Source organism: Ceratotherium simum, chromosome 38 (genome assembly GCF_057802395.1).
Source record: "Ceratotherium simum simum isolate JZ-2026a chromosome 38, ASM5780239v1, whole genome shotgun sequence".
NCBI classification, from domain to species: Eukaryota; Metazoa; Chordata; class Mammalia; order Perissodactyla; family Rhinocerotidae; genus Ceratotherium; species Ceratotherium simum.
In genome coordinates, this window is record NC_141937.1 from 23093367 (window position 1) to 23110323 (window position 16957).

The 16957-nt window shown below is 40.2% G+C and overlaps 1 protein-coding gene across 1 annotated transcript in view; it reads right to left on the reverse strand.

Moving 5' to 3' along the window:
• The window catches only part of EPM2A (EPM2A glucan phosphatase, laforin), an 84166-nt gene extending 67458 nt beyond the window's left edge, over positions 1-16708 (reverse strand). The window contains exon 1 of the mRNA XM_087425190.1: positions 16328-16708. Within this exon, the coding sequence (XP_087281316.1) occupies positions 16328-16613 (286 nt within the window). The 5' untranslated portion in view covers positions 16614-16708. The remainder of the gene's footprint in view (positions 1-16327) is intronic.
• Between the last annotated feature and the right edge of the window lie 249 nt (positions 16709-16957).

The following is a 16957-nucleotide window of genomic DNA, read 5'->3' on the forward strand; positions in this document are numbered from 1 at the left end:
ATATTACTCAGCAGTAAAAGTGAATGAAGCACTGAGACATGCTACAACATGCGTAAGCCTTGAAAACATGATGCTAAAGTGAAAGAAGTCAGTTACAAAGAGCCACATATTGTATAGTTCCATTTACATGAAATATCCAGAATGGGCAAATCCATAGGGACAGAAAGAATGTTGGTGTTTGCCAGAGTGTGGATGAGGGAGGATGGGGACTGATTAGTAACAAGTACAGGGTTTCTTTCGGGAGTGGTGAAAATGTTGGAGAATTAGTGTCGATGGTTACACAGCTTTGTGAATATACTAAAAACCACTGAATTGTATGCTTTAAAGGGGTGAATTTTACAATGTGTGAATTATATCTCAATAAAACTCATAAAAAACGTGGACTTCCTTGGAGACTCTAAGTCTGTGATTGACCCAAGAATCTGTATGTTTATAAAGCTCCCCAGGTGATGCTAATGCTCAATCAGGTTGGGGAGTCACTGGTGTACCTAGAAAATTCACGAGACTTACTTGAGTGACATTTGAAAAAAAAGATGCCAACTGAGATGGCCCAAAATGAGCAATGCAGCAAGGTAAGGTTGTGCTGCTCTCTACTCTCGCCCATACTCACTACCCCACAGTGGATGTCCCCCAGGCTCCTGCAGTGCCCATGCCCACCCTGCTCACCAGCTGCCGCTACTGCAATCTCCCTCAGGATTCCTCTACTGAAAACTGACCTTCATACAGCTGGCCCCACCCCATCACAGGACTCCCAGGGAGCCCCACCACAAAAGGCTTAAATGCTTAAGTGCCTTTAAACTCTCAGATTTTGGCTTTTCCCTTGTCACTTTAATAAAACCATGATTCTCACTCAGGGGGGATAAAATCAGAGCATCAATTCCTCTTGGATTCACATCAGACAGATTTTTAAAAATAATTTTGTTGTTTTTATTTCCATAATTACCAAAAGAAAATAAATGAGGGCAGATCTTATTCTTTAAATACCAAGTTCTAATACTATCCCCTCTATAAAGCCTTCCCCAACTTCCCCCCTTCCTGAATTCCCACCAGGGTGAATTTGCTCCACTACACTGCTTATCAATTTTCAGATTTCTGTTCGAGTCTTTACTTAATCATAAGCCCTTTTTTTTTCTCAGCTAGAATATAAGTCTCTTAAATTCCAGGGCTGTGAATGTCTCATCTTTGTTTCCGAGCACCTATCACAATTCCAGGTGGATAAATGAGCCTCAAAACTGTGTTAGGTGGTGAACATGAGGCTGTCTATACAGAAGTTGAAATATAATGAGGTACACCTGAAATTTATACAATGTTATAAACCAATGAGACCTCAACTAAAAAAAATTAAACAAGTAAATACATAAATAATTTTAAAAAATTGTTTGTTAAGGGGCCAGCCTGGTGGCATAGTGATTAAGCTTACACGCTCTGCTTCGGCAGCCTGGGGTTCATGGGTTCAGATCCCAGGAACAGACCTACGCACTGCTCATCAAGCCATGCTGTGGAGGCATCCCACGTACAAAATAGAGGAAGATTGGCACAGATGTTAGCTCAGGGCCAATCCTCCTCACCAAAAAAAAAAAAAAAAAAAATTGTTTGTTAAATGAGCTGAATAAGTAAATCAAATACTATTCCTGACTTGTTAGGGATTTTTTTTTTTTTCCTAATTGAGGGAGGAAAAGTAAAAGAGATCCTCTCTCCATGGCTAATACCAAAATAAGGTTTTAAATAATACTAAAATTTGAGGTTTAATGAAATTAATATATTTTTATTTTCATGGCATTTTTCCCCTCTGTAATAGCAGACTACCTAGAAGAGTTCCTTTTTTTTAAGTTTGATTTGGATTATATCTCTCTACATTCTTCACCCCTAATTAGATTGATTCACTAATGAATTCTAAGTACATCTCTCTGAGAAATAGCAAAACCTCTTCAACTGCAATCAAAAGACAACATTATCAAGTGAAAATTTCATATTCAAATTTCTAAATAGATTAAGTAAGCAAAGACTGAAGTCTGTGCAAAAAAAGTGTACTCAGTTCAGGGGTAAAGTATGTTTTTAATAAATTTTTTTATGCGATACTCCTTCATTGTAAATAAAATGTGAAATATCACCAAAAATAACAAACATAAACAAGCCAATGACAAAATATTGTCAATATTTTTAATACAAAATATTTATTACTTCTGTTTACAAAGAATGTTCATATGTATTAACTTAATTCTTCCCCATAATTATTGTGAACTGGGAGGTGGTAAAGCAACGCTTTAAATCAATGTCTTTTTCCACAACATTCAGAATTTGCATAACCTCAGAATTCAATACATAATATTGAGAATAGTTCTGAATCTAAGATCATGGAAATAACAGTGTAAACCCCAAATACAGTTTTCCGTGTATAGGAGTCCAAATTACTCTAGTTCTGGAACTGTTCTGGATAACTATTGTCAAGCTCATCAAACAGATGGATTTTTAGCTATTTCAATCAACGAAGAATGAAACAAACTGGTAATTTATGGCAAAAGACATGAATGTAAATGTTATATTAACTTTCCCAAAGGTACAAATAGTTTATAAAATCGGCAAATGCAACGTCCAGAAATTTTGGCAATAACAGATCAAATGATGATAAAAATTCTCTTTGCTCATGGAAATAGTATAGAGCCTTTTACAAATAAACTGAAAAAGAAAATGATTCCATAGTCACCATTCTTCTGATTCTCTATGGTTTAATTAGCTAAAATTCAGGATAAAGCTCTATGTTAATGTGACATTATGAGTTAACATTTAACAACACGAAGGTCATAAAACTGAAAATGTTAAGCTTCTCACTCCAGTGTATATGGGTTTGTACTAAAGACCTGAGTTAGCTGGACACAGCCCAGGACCCCACCATCAGAGCAGAACACTGAGAAAATTTTCCAGATAATGAAATTCAAATTGATGATGGTCTTGGAATAATAAAACACTTTAATGAGCTTACTGGTATGGAAGCATTGGCACCACACTGGTACCAAGACAGAGAGCCATCTCTCACACCTCGTGGAGACCCAGCTGGTCAGACCTGACCTGCCAGCTGAGCCCCGTCTCTTTCACAGAAAGTTGAAATCTCAGACTTCTCTCATCTCATTAAGCTATCCATTCTCTGGCTTTCAACACATCCAATTTATAAATCTTTTTCTCACTCACTCTCACATCCCAAATACTCAAGAGCATTATCTTCACACAAAGAAACATATTTAACGAAGTACAAAATCTCCACCATGTACATTTTATTTCCCTAAATTACACACCATAAAATGCGTTATACTGGCTTAAATAAACGAATACTTTATGCAGATTATTATTTTGTCTCATAGGAGCACCAAGGAACATTTGCAAGATTGTAGTTACTCAACCACGTTTTGGAAAAAAAAGTTCCATAACTTTTCTCCCTCCCTACTCTGTGAGCATTCATAAATATTTTCTTTAATGTCCCCTAAAATTAGAACCTCGTTCTGCTTCAAGGGGACATGAACACGTCACCTAAAAGCAGCAAGCATTTTCATTTCAGCTCCCATTAACTCTCTGGCAAATGATGGAGGATCAGGTACTGGGGAGGGTACAGAATGAGAAACTGCAATAACATCTACTCCTGTATTATTTTAGTCTGGCACAACTCATTTTGGATACGTGGCAGACTGTGGTTTGATCCAAGAGCAGGGAAAAAAATGCTTTTTATTTTGATTTGAATATGCTTCTTGATGATGTTCTCAAAACTTCAGGTCTTTTTGGCTGAAGCAACATATTAAACGAATGCTCGGAAGAAAAAGAAGTGAGGAGGAGGATGAAGAGAATGTCAACAGAAAGCATCATTTGGAATAAATAATCTCAACTCAACTCTGCATTTTTTCTCGTTTTCCCTATCAATTCCCTTCTCACTGATAATGCAGAGATATCCCAGATCTTACACAGCCACCACGAACTCCTTCTCATCCATGAAGTCCCAGAGCTCAGAGTTTGTGTACAGGACGTTAAAGCTCGCTCACCAAATTTTCAGCCCTGCCTCGTAGAGGTGAGGTGGTATGCAAGGAAGAGTGCTAAATCATGACACCTGCCTTCTGTCCCAGTGTTTCCCACGGGCTAGCAGTGTGTGCATGTAGGTTTTCCACTAACCTCTCTGGGCCGCACTTTCTCCATCATAAAATAGGGAGGGTTAATTTGATGATGTTATGGTTCAACATGGATGCAGGTTTTCTAGGATGATTTCAGCTAAGCAAGAAACAGTAAAATTTCATTTATCATAATTTTTAGTTGGTAGAATTTTTCATTCAACAGTAATAAACTATCGTTGAATGAATATTTCTTTCTTTCTTGACCATGTCATAAGTCACTCCTCAAAGTCTTCCTTATACTTGCCATTCATAACCATCTCATTTAAGCTATTCTCATGGAACTCTCTACCAGGTTCCTCTGTTTACATTCCCTTTGTAATGATCTCTTTGGAGTTCCTTTGAGTGTGGGAAGCATAGCTATGTTCTTGAAAAACTTTCACCTCATAATGGATGAAACAAAGGACTAAGGTCATATTTAGGAGAACTTTCTTCTACTCAAAGTTTATCCAATTAAAATTGAGTGCATTTGCATTCATAAAATTTGGCTGGAATGTGAATGACATCCCTTCTTCGCTATGTGTCCATCTTTCCTCCACTAACACCCAGTCTTCACCAAGGCATAGCAGCGTCAGAGTAGAAGCACAGGCAGAAATGGGTAATGCAAGTAATTATCGGGAGGTTGCAGCATGGACTAGAATATACCAGCAATACTGGTATAGTTTGGGGTCAGTGCATGGAGTAGTCCAATATTACACAAAACTGCTGCCTCTGTGAACATATACTGTCTTTAAGATCAACAAATTTTACCTTAGTAAAAACGGAAAGGCGGGGTAATTAGGCTGCCATAAACTATGGGCTATCTTAAAGTTATAGCTGCTACTTTGTTCTAGACACTTTGTAAACTAGTCCTCACAACAACCCTAGTGTGGTTGTTAATCATCCCTTTTTAGAAAGGAAGAAACAAACTCACGGGTTAAGTAACTTATGTAAGGTTATAGAACAAGTCTGTGGCAGAATCTGGAGTCTAATCTGGGTTTATCCTTTTCCAAACACTTGTTCTGTCCACTGTACTATGGTGTCCCTTCACATTGCCTTCCAAATAGATGCATTTTATCTAGAATATGGAATAACAGTGAAGTAGCTATAAGGCAAGTTTTTCCACCCAAAGACAACTGATGGCCTTCTTTAATAATTTAGGATGTTAAGAACAATTTGATGAATGAAATAAATATTGGAAAAGATTTACCATCTGTTATGGGTTGAATTGTGTCCCCAAAAATTCATATGTTGAAGTCCTAACCCCTAGTTCTTCAGAATGTGACTTTATCTGGAGAGAGTGTCTTTACAGTGGTAATAAAGTTAAAATGAGGTCGTTGGGGTGGGTTCTAATCCAATATGACTGATGTTCTAATAAAAAGTAGAAATTTGGACAGAGAAACACATACAGAAAAGACAATGCGAAGGCACAGGGAGAAGATGGCCATCTACAAGCCAAGGAGAGAGGCCTGGAACAGATCCTTCCCTCACAGCTGTCAGAAGGATCCAATCCTGCTGACATTTTGATTTTGGACTCCTAGCCTCCAGAACTGTGACACAATAAATTGCTGCTGTTTAAGCCATCCAGTCTGTGGTACTCTGTTAAGGCAGCCCTAGCAAACTAATACATTATCTTAAAAACATAAAGTTGCATGTTGATTTGTATACATATGTACATATGTATATCTCCATTTAATTAGGTCTTCTTTGTATATGTGTATACGTATAAGGGCAGCACAGGACTATAATCTCTGAGAGAAGGAGAACAAACAAGGTAAACAATATGAATGCCACGGATTTCTGCCCGTAGAGGATTTCTGAACCATGACACAGGGATGTGATCCCAAATAGAACCCAATGGCCTCACTGATTGAAGCAACAGAAATCTAAATTTGGGGAGAACAAAGTAACTAGAATTTGCAGGGCCGAATTCCAGAGATGAGCAAGCCATGCAAAGAAAGAGGCTCATAAATCTGTATAAAGGTCTTTTAGATTCTTTGGCTCCATGTCAATCTGTGGATGCATAAGGTGGAATTGACAGAGCCATACAAAAAACAAGTGGCAGGAAAAGAACAATTTCTGAAAACTGTAAGCCAAAGAATTGGCAGAGTGCACACAAACTGGGAAACATTTGAGTTTCCACCAGACAGAGTGAGGAGATCTTGTTTAATACATGGGGCATTCAGTAGAGAACCTAGAAGGGTCATTGTTAAGTAGTGCAGCTAAACTAGCCCTACAGTAAAAGCTACTACAGACCTGCCCTTATAGAGATAAACCTCAAAAGGAATAAGCTAATCCACAAATAATTTACCTGCCAGAAAAAATTCCAAGCTCTTTGAAACAACGTAAAACTACGATGTCCAGCAGCCAAACAAAAACCAACAGATGTAAAAGTAAATTTCTTTCCTATATGCCAGCAATAAACAACTGAAATTTAAAATTGAAAAGTTTTGAAATATACCATTTAAAATAGCATCCAAAAAAAAAAAAAAACACTTATGTATAAATCTAACAAAACATGTACAGGGTCTGTATGTTGAGAATTACAAAACACTAATCAAAGAAGACCAAATAAATGGAGATATATTCCATGTTCATAGATTTAAAGACTCAATATTATTAAGATGTTAATTCTTCTGAACTTGATCTACAGATTCCATGTAATCCCAATCAAAATCAAAGCAAGCTATTTTGTAGATATTAACAAATTGACTCTAAAATGTATACAAAAAGGCAAAAGACCAAGAAGAGCCAACACAATACTGAAGAAGAACAAAGTTGGAGGACTCACACTACACTGTTTCAAGATTAGTATAAAGCTACCGTAATCATCACAGTGTGATGCTGGTGAAAGAATAGACACATAGATCAATGGAACCCAAGAGAGAGCCCAGAAATAGACCCACGCAATATAGTCGACTGATTTTTGATAATGGGAATTCAAAAAAGAAAGGATTGGGGCCAGCCTGGTGGCATAATGGTTAAGTTCACACACTCTGCTTCAGTGGCCCAAGGTTTGCAGGTTCGGATCCCGGGTGCAGACAGACGCACCACTTGTCAAGCTGTGCTGTGGTGGTGGCCAATATAAAGTAGAGGAAGATGGGCACGGATGTTATCCCAGGGCAAATCTTCCTCAGCAAAAAGAGGAAGATTGGCATCGGATGTTAGCTCAGGGCTGATCTTCCTCACACAAAAAAAAAAGAGGATAGTGTTTTCAACAAATGGCTCTAGAACAATTAGAAGCCAATACACACACACACAAAAAACCCAGACACAAACTTTACACCATACATAAAAATTAACACAAAAATGGATTATAGATCTACACATAAAATGCAAAACTATAAAACTTCTAGAAGATAACATAGGAGAACATCTAGATGACCTTGATTTGGGGATGAGTTTTTTATTTCAAACCCAAAAACACAATCCACGAAAGAAAAAAATGGTAAGTTGCACTGTATTAAAATTAAAAATTTTACATCATGAAAGACATCGTTAAGAGAATGAAAAGACAAGTCACAGACTGGGAGGAAATGTCTGCAAATCACAGACTTCCTAAAAACTTGGATCCAAAATATACAAAGAACTCTTAAAAGTTAGCAATAAGAAAACAAACGACCCAACCAAAAAATGGAGAAAAGATCTGAGCAGATACCCAATTAAAGAAGACATACACACAGATGGCAAATAAGCATATGAAAAGATGCTCAACATCATTTATTATTAGGGAATTGCAAACTAAAACAATGAGATGTCACTATACATCTGTTAGAATGGTTAAAAGCCAAAAAACAAACAAAAATAATTGCTGATGAGAATGTGGAGCCACAGAAACTTTCATTCATTGCTGGGGGAATGAAAAACGCTATGGCTACTCTGGAAGACAGTTTGGCAGTTTCTTACAAAGCTAAATATAGCCTTATCATATGATCCAGCAAACTCACTCCAAGGTACTTAACCCACTGATTTGAAAACTTTAGGTTTATATAAAAACTTACACCTCAATGTTTATAGCAGCTTTATTCATAATCACCAAGAGCTGAAAGCAACCAAAATGTCCTTCGACAGGGGAATGGATAAACAAAATGTGGTGCACGCATATAATGGAATATTATTCAGCAATAAAAACAAATGATCTGTCAAGCTACAAAAAGGCATGGGTAGATCTTGAACGCATATTACTAAGTGAAAGAAGCCAGTTGGAAGAGGTTACACACTGTATGAGTCTAATTACATGACATTCTGGAGAAAGTACAACTATAGAGATGGTAAACAGATCAGCGGCTACCAGAGGTATGAGGATGGGGGAGGGTTGGCTAGACAAAAGACAAGGGTATTTTTAGGGAAGTGAAACTATTCTGTATGATATTATAATGGTGGATGTATGACACTGTGCATTTGTCAAAACCCATAGAACTTTATATTACAAGGGTGTATCTGTTCCCTGTGTATATACACAGATTAATTAAAATACACATATATTTCTTTGCTCTGTCAGCTAAGAAGGCCTACAAGCAACAATATCTCAGATGCAAGGAGCATACTCAGTGCCCAGATCTTGGTTTCTAATTACATTCTACAATAAAACAAACCAGAGCTCTTTGGAGAAATGGCTGATTTTAGTGTGAGGGCAGGAAATACAAAAGACGAGCCTGGAGCACCTTGCAGTGCCAGAAAGTAAGGAAGCGCTCAAAACAAACGACACATACACTATGATGGGGACATCTCAAAGAGACCCTGGAGCCACTGAAACAGCTCTCAATGGCCAAGGCTCAAACTGAGCAAGAAAATAAATAAAATACTAGAGGCGGGGGGTGGGGGGAGGGGGGTGGGCAAAATGGGTGAAGGGGGTTAAAATGTACAAACTTCCAGTTACAAAATAAATAAGTCCTGGGGATGTAATGTACAGCATGGTGACCATAGTTATTAATACTGTATTATATATTTGAAAGTTGCTAAGAGAATAGATCTTAAAAGTTCTCATCACAAGAAAAAAAAATTAGTAACTATATATGGTGACGGATGTTAACTAGAGTTACTGTAGTGATCATTTTGCAATATATACAAATATTGAATCATTACGTTGTACACGTGAAACTAATATAACGTTATATGTCAATTGTACCTCAATAAAAAAATAAAATACTAAGAGATTATAACCCACAGTATAAAATAAATATCCACGAATCCATTTGTTTTTGTTAGTGCCATCCAGTTGATCCCGACTCCTAGCAACCCTGTCACAGCAGAGCTGAACCCTGCCCGGTCTCTGTGCGCATCCTCTCCCCTCCCGGTGCTCTATCAGACAATGCTCCACTGCTACTCATAGGGTGTTCAAGGCCAATTTTTTCAGAAGTGGGTGGCCAGGTCCTTCTTCCTAGTCTGTCCTAGTCTGGAAGCTCCGCTGAAACCTGTCCACCATTGGTGACCCTGCTGGTATTTGAAATCCCAGTGGTATAGCTTTCAGTATCACAGGAACACACAGCTGCCACAGTATGACAACCAACAGACAGGTGGTGTGATTTCCTGACTGGGAAATGAACCTGGGAATCTTAACCACTAGACCACCATGGCTGGCCATACTGAAATTAGAAAAGTGATCGAATAAATAAATAAATGGAGAAGAGACAAATCCCCCATGCAGATGAATTCCGAGTAATTTACGTAGATACCCCACCCTCCAAAAGGTGGAGCATAACTCCCCCCTGCTAAAATGTAGGTTGTATATAATGAATTCTTTCCAAAGGATACAGTCTGGTAGACAGTGATAACAAAACAGAGTAACAGAAGTCAAGGCTTCTAAAATGGAGCTGGGAGGCCATCAAGGAAATGGGTCTTATGCACACACACCACATGTCTACCCAGATGGAATATAAACTTTGAACTGTGCTTCACTGTTGTTATCTTGACCCTCTTTGAAGAACTATGCCTTACTCCCATAGATAAGAACTTTGTGTCTTAGAGATGGCCTTAGCAACCAAGCACGCATGGCTAAGAAGTAACACTTGTTGCCAGAGCCAATCACACATTCTGCAAAACCACCTGTATAATGTATCTCTTCTTGCTTTCACAAACCCTTGCCTCCTTTGTCTTCCTCAGAGCACATTTTTGGGTTTCTGCCTGAATCTGTCTCCCAAATTGCAGTTCTAATTGCCAAATAAATATCTGCTGTTTTAATTGTAGCGATTTTTTCTCAGTTGACAATATAGAAAGGGAGGGAAAACTGAGTAACTTTACAGGGGAGACAACTAACAAACATGACCTCAGCCAGGTGACCCAGGTCAATATCAACAAGTGGTAAGTCATGCTGATAATATGTATCCTCGATATGATGTGATAAGAAAGGCACCGTATCTGTGTGATCTTCTTCCCAAAAGGTCTAATCCTGAGAAAAACACCATAAAAAATCCCAGTTGAGGAAAGTTCTAGAAAATACTTGATGAGTACTCCTCAAAACTATCCAAGTTATCTCAGAAACAAGAGTGTCCAAGAAACCATCGCAGGCCCGATGACTAAATGTAATTTGATTTTGTAGATAGGATCCTAGAAGAGCAGAAATATATTAAGCAAAAAAGAAAAGAAAGTGAAATCCAAATGAAGTATGGACCCTAGTTAATAACAATTTATCAACATTGGTTAATTAATTTTGACAAGTACACTATACTAATATGAAATGTTAACAATCGAAGAAACTGGGTGTGGAGTATACGGGAACGCTCCATACTATCTTTGCAACTTTTCTGTAAATCTAAAATTATTCCAAATAGTTTATTTTTTAAATACAGGCAATATGATCCAATATATGTAAAAATAAAATCCACAAACTCAGTTATGTTAGGGAAAAAAACACATGAAAGCAGAGAAATATTATTCATAACCAATAGAAAAATTAATCAACAGAAACCAGACCCAAATATAACAGATATAAGGGAACTAAATGATAAGGACTCTAGCTATATGTTCAACGTGGTCAAGAATTAAAAAAAAAAAAACACTAAACTAAATAGGAACAAAACGAAAATATGCAAAAGAGTACTAAATGGAACTTCCAGAGAAGAAAAATACAATATCTGAAAATTTCACAGATGGGATTAATAACAAATTCGACCCTTCAGAAATCTTCAATCTCGTTATTTGTATAACAGGGAAATGAATATCTTCCCCCTCACAGTGCTGTTGGTGGGGACAAAGGGTAATTTAGTTGAAAGCACCTAAGAAGTGATGAGTATATGATGGACACTTAAGAAAACATTCATCTCTTTCTGTTCTGTGCTCCATTCAGTCAACCAATATTTATTGAGCAGCTACTATGTGCCAACTACAATTGCAGGATATAAAAGACTGAACAAAACAGACATGTCCCTACCCTCATAGAGCCCACAGGCTGGCGGGAAGGCATATATTAAACAAATGAACAAATATTGTGGTTGATAGCTTTTGTTTAAAATGTAGCAGACATTGCTAATTGCCTACCTAAAATCCATTCTTCCTATTCTTGGTAATCAGAATCCTAATTTTCTTCCGGGCAGCAATGTGCTGGGCTAAAGAAAGCGCTTTCCCAGCCTCTTCTGCAGTAGAGGTAGTTCAGCACAACAGTTCTGTCCAATTCTAAACATGAAGAGACGTGTGTGGTGGTGGGGTCGGGGGGCGGGGGTAGTATTCTAGCAAAGTTATTGCTTTCTAGACACAAGGGGTACCGATGGCTGACACTTCCACCCTCCTCCCTCCCCCCTTGTTCTACTGAATGCAGATGTGACGATTAGAGCGGCAGCTGTTGCTTTGAGGGAAAAGCCAAGAAAATGCAATGACCCCTCACCCGACATCCACGAACTATGGACCTTTACCACTACCACCTACCTATGAACTTTTCATAGCAGAAAAAATTAACCCTTATTTGTTGAAGCAACTGCTTGTTGTGTTTTCTAACTTGCAGCCCATCGCATTACAAACTGCTCCGGAAACAGTACACACTTTTTGCAGGAAGTGTCCCTCCCCTACTCCGAGAAGGGTTTGCTGTTGGAAATGCTCATCGTTGCACTCCCACCTCCTTGGCCAGAGTGACTGGTTCAAGCAAGGTGGATTCCAGTCCTTCCCCCAGATTTTTCTAACTAGAGCTGACAGGGAAGAATATCTTTTTCTTCTCTGGCTTTAAGTATGTAAGCCTGGAGCTCCCTGTGGGGAAGCCTAGCTTGGTGGAATCAGTTGGCTAGAGAGAATGAAGCCCATACCTGAGTAACGCCAACCCAAGGGGAAGAGAGAGAGCTAGAGAGCAAGGGAGGATAGAGAAGCTGGACCTCAGGCTTTTTTCAGTTTGGTTATATGAGTTAATAATAATTTCTCATTTTAGGCTGGTTTACACTCAGTTTCTATTACTTGCAACCAAAGAGTCCAAGCCAATACAACTAATGTGATGTTAAACTGTAATTAGAGGTACGAAGAAAGAAACAGTTGCTATGAGAAAGAATAAGAAGTTACACAGTTAAGGGAAGACTTCTAAAAAAGCAACATGGAAGAAGAGACCTACAGATAAACACATGCCAACCTCAAGAAGAGTTGAAGACAAGGTTTCCCACCTGCCTCCTTCCACTCCACGCTGTCCGCAACGTGAACATAGCAGGGAACGGTTTACATGGAAAGGGCCCTAGTATGGGTGTAGGGGCTAGAGATCTAGACGAACAGATCTTGAGATGTCTATGGACCCACCCAACAGACTTGGAGGCAAAAGAAAAAGGCAACACCATTCAGGAATAAAATATACTAAAATATCTCTCCCCATAGTAACTTTTGTTTTTTACCTTGCTAAGGATCAGGACCTGAGCCTGATGGGTCCCAAGCCAGACACCCTAAGGGGGGAAACTTTCCCTGCCACAAAATCTGCCAAATTACACAGTATCATGCCATGAGTGTCCACCCATTTAGAGGAGATTTTGGATAAACATGAGCAACTTCAGCAGGAAACCAGCACAGCTGCCTATACTAATCAACATATCCTTTATTCATAAAAATGAATGGTCATCCAAGGATTACCAGATATTGGAGGAAAACCTGTAGCATAAAAAAAAAAGACTACAGAGGAAAAAAGTTAATGCAAGACAAAAACAACTTTTAATCAATTCTATTTAATGTCCTCAGAAAGATTCAGGTATAAATTGTATCCATAAGAGAAGGACAAGCAGCTCTGAAAAAAAAAAGAGATCAGAGAATAACAGAAAAATGTGGGAGATTAAAAATATGATTGCCAAAAAAGAAAATTCCAGAGTAAGGACTAAATGATGGAATGCTAGTATTAAAATACGAATAGTGATCCTGAAACAGAGTCAGGGAAATTTATCCAAACACAAAAGAGGGAAAATAGCAAAGAAAAGTTAAGAGATGCTCACATCTAAGCATAAGGTACAATATATGGCGAACAGACATTTCAGAGGAAAGAACAGAGAAAACAGAGAGAAGAAAATAAAGAAATAATTGAACATTTCCTTGGGTTGAAAGAAAAAATTCCTGGAATTGAAGAGCCAATAAATTGTCAAGTGATATGAACAAAAAAGACTGAGATACATCCCAGTAAAATAACGTAAGGAACAGCTTCAACAGAGGGGAAAAAAAAACCTGATTGTCTACAAAGGAATGGGCTTAATTTGACACCAGAATTATGAACTACAATGGGTGCTAGAAGGTTCTGCGGTGAAGCCTTCAAAGGGAAGATTATTCTGAGACTAGAATACTCTACCAAATGAGCAATCGAGTGCGAGGACAAAAAGACATTTTCAGGCATTTAAGAATTCAGATATTTTATCTCCCGTTTACTGTTTCTTCAAAATTATTTGAGGATATAATCCAACAAAATGATTAAGATATTCAAGAAAGAGGAACACATGGATTCCAAAACCATGCAACTAATACAAGAGTTCAATTAAAAAGAAAAAGCAGTGTGTAGGTCTGTGCCTGGATTTGAACCTGCGAACCCTGGGCTGCCAAAGCGGAGAGCACAAACTTAACCACTACACTACTGGGCTGGTCCATCTTATCATTATATATAGGAGTAACTCTACATATAATAGAACTATAATACAGAACTTTCTATATAATAAAAGTCAACAATTACATATATATAATATATATAACTTAAAATAATAATGTAAAAATCAATGAAGGGGCTGGCCCCGTGGCTTAGTGTTTAAGTGCGCGCGCTCCGCTACTGGCGGCCCGGGAGCGCACTGATGCACCGCTTCTCCAGCCATGCTGAGGCCGCGTCCCACATACAGCAACTAGAAGGATGTGCAGCTATGACATACAGCTATCTACTGGGGCTTTGGGACAAAAAAAGGAGGAGGATTGGCAATAGATGTTGGCTCAGAGCCGGTCTTCCTCAGCAAAAAGAGGAGGATTAGCATGGATGTTAGCTCAGGGCTGATCTTCTTCACACACACAAAAAAAAATCAGCAGGGAGGAGAGAGATAATGAACTTGAGTTAAACTGCTCATATTTCATAGCAAGTAGTGATGGTTAATTTTATGGGTATACAGCAGCTGTCAGTAGATAATGTCTAATTTTAACAAAAAATGTTATATATAATTTATACATTAACTCAGAAAATCTGACAACAGAAAAGTTAAAGTTGGTACATTAAGAAACAGAAATATAAGCAAATTATTCAGAACTTTGGGAAGCATATCAGAAAAGCTAAGAATAGAAAAGGAGATGGACTGGGGAAAGGGAAGACTCTTGTTTTTAACCATTTTAATTTTTGTTAAAATTACCAGATATTATTTTATCATGAAAAATATTCTATAAAACTATTAATAGTAGTGGTGTCCTGTAAAGAAGGGCATAAACTGATTGAGGGTACCTTTCAATTCTGGCACGGTAACACAAAAGGAGGAAAAATGCTACCAGACCATAAAACCCAATGAGGTACAGAAAAGAGGAACAAGGATAATATATAAACATATTACAGAATACTTGTGCTCTTTGTGGATTCTTTGTTTCCACATCATGATGGACTAAATGGCCCATTTTTGTCAAATAAACTTCTAAAGAGATGTTCATTTCATCAGCTTTAGACAACTATTGAGTTGCACACAGTCCAATCCTCTGCTTGGCACATTTCATTTAAGGAACGGGCTGTCTACATTCACACATCGCTGGTGAGAGGGTACACTGGTATAACCTTTCCAAGGTATAAACTGGCAGCCCTTACGGAAATGAATACGGCTACACTTTGACCTAACAATTTCACTTCTCAGAATCTACCCTACAGCAACACTCCCAAATGCTCAAAGATAACTCTATACATGGACTTTCAATTAAGCTCTTACTCTTTGTAACACAAGAAAATGAAAAACAACCTAAATGCACATTGGTAGATGCAGATTATTTTGTTGCCATGTAAAAAATGAAATATATCTATAGGGAGTGACACTAAAAGGTATCTGCAACGTACCGTTAAGCAAGAAAAAGCAAGATATAGAATAATATACTGTACAATTTGTGTGTGACATAGGTAGACAGCAGATAGATGATAGAGAGATGGAAAGATAGACAGACAGACAGGTAGACAGGCAGATAGGTAGATAGACAGACAGACAAATATATTGGGCAGTGGGCAGTGTGTTTAAGGTGTCTGGAGGAAACTAAGTTTTTACCTCGGCCATTCCTTTGATTTTTTTTTTTTTTCACAACCAGCACGTACTGTTTCTACATTTTAAGAAATCAGGGCATATCTCAACAGTCATATATTTGGGGGGGAAAAAAAATCCAAAAAGAGAAACACTCTTTTGATTGGTTCACTCTCAAACCTAAGAAGGAAACACACACACAGAGCACGTTGCAGTCCAGGATTAGCGACAAGCCTCGCTTCCCTGGTGGGGTCATTTATTAGTGAACCAGGGCAAGGAAGTGAGCGCACAGACAATTCGGGCAGAGCTGAGGCGCGCGCCCCGAGCGGGAGCGGGCGCAGGGGACACGGAGGGGACAGCGGGGCCGGGCGTGCGGGACGGGGGACGAAGGGAACCGGCCGCGACGCTGGCAGGGCCGGAAATTAACCGGGGACGGGGGTGTGGGAAGGAGGGCGGCGGTCCAAGGCCGGGAACCGAGCCGGGATCCAGGGCACCGGCCGGGAGCTGGGGCGCGCCGGCGGGGAAGGGAGGCCGGGGGGGCGCGGAGGGGCGGCCCAGGCCCAGGCGAGGCCGCGGCCGTACCTTCCCAGCAGAGCTCTCCTCCGGGCGCCCTCTTGAGGAACTTGTACCAGAAGGGGTCCACGCGGCCCGGCGCCGCGCCGTCCCGCGCCGCCTCCGCGGGCGCCAGCTCCACCTCCCCGAGCCACAGGCCCGGCTCCCGCGCGCCCGCCGCCGTCCCCGCGGGCCGCAGGCGCACGGCCCCGCGCGGCTCCCAGCGCCCCAGCTCAGGCCGCGAGCCCACCACCAGCAGCTCGGGCGCCGGCCCGGCCGCGGCGGGCGGCACCACCACCCCGAAGCGGAAGCGCATGGCGGCGCCGGGCTCCCGGGCCCGCGTGTCCGCGGCGACTGCGCGGCGGCGGAGGCTTTCGGGGCTGCATCACGCGGCCCCGCCTGGCCCGGCCTGCGGCCGCCGATCGGGGTCAGCGGGGCCACCGCGCGCCGCTCCTCCTGCGCCGCGGCTCCGCGGGCGGCGAAGGGACGAGGAGGGAGAGGACGGGGCTGGGAAGGGGAGGAAACCGTCTCACAAGCCCTGCGATCTCCCAGTCATCTTTCCGGAAGCCCCGAGATCATCTTTAGGAGGGTCATAAAGAAACAGGGGTATGGCAGGCAGAAAGCAGCCTCCAGAATAGTGAAGTTGGGGAAAGATCCTGG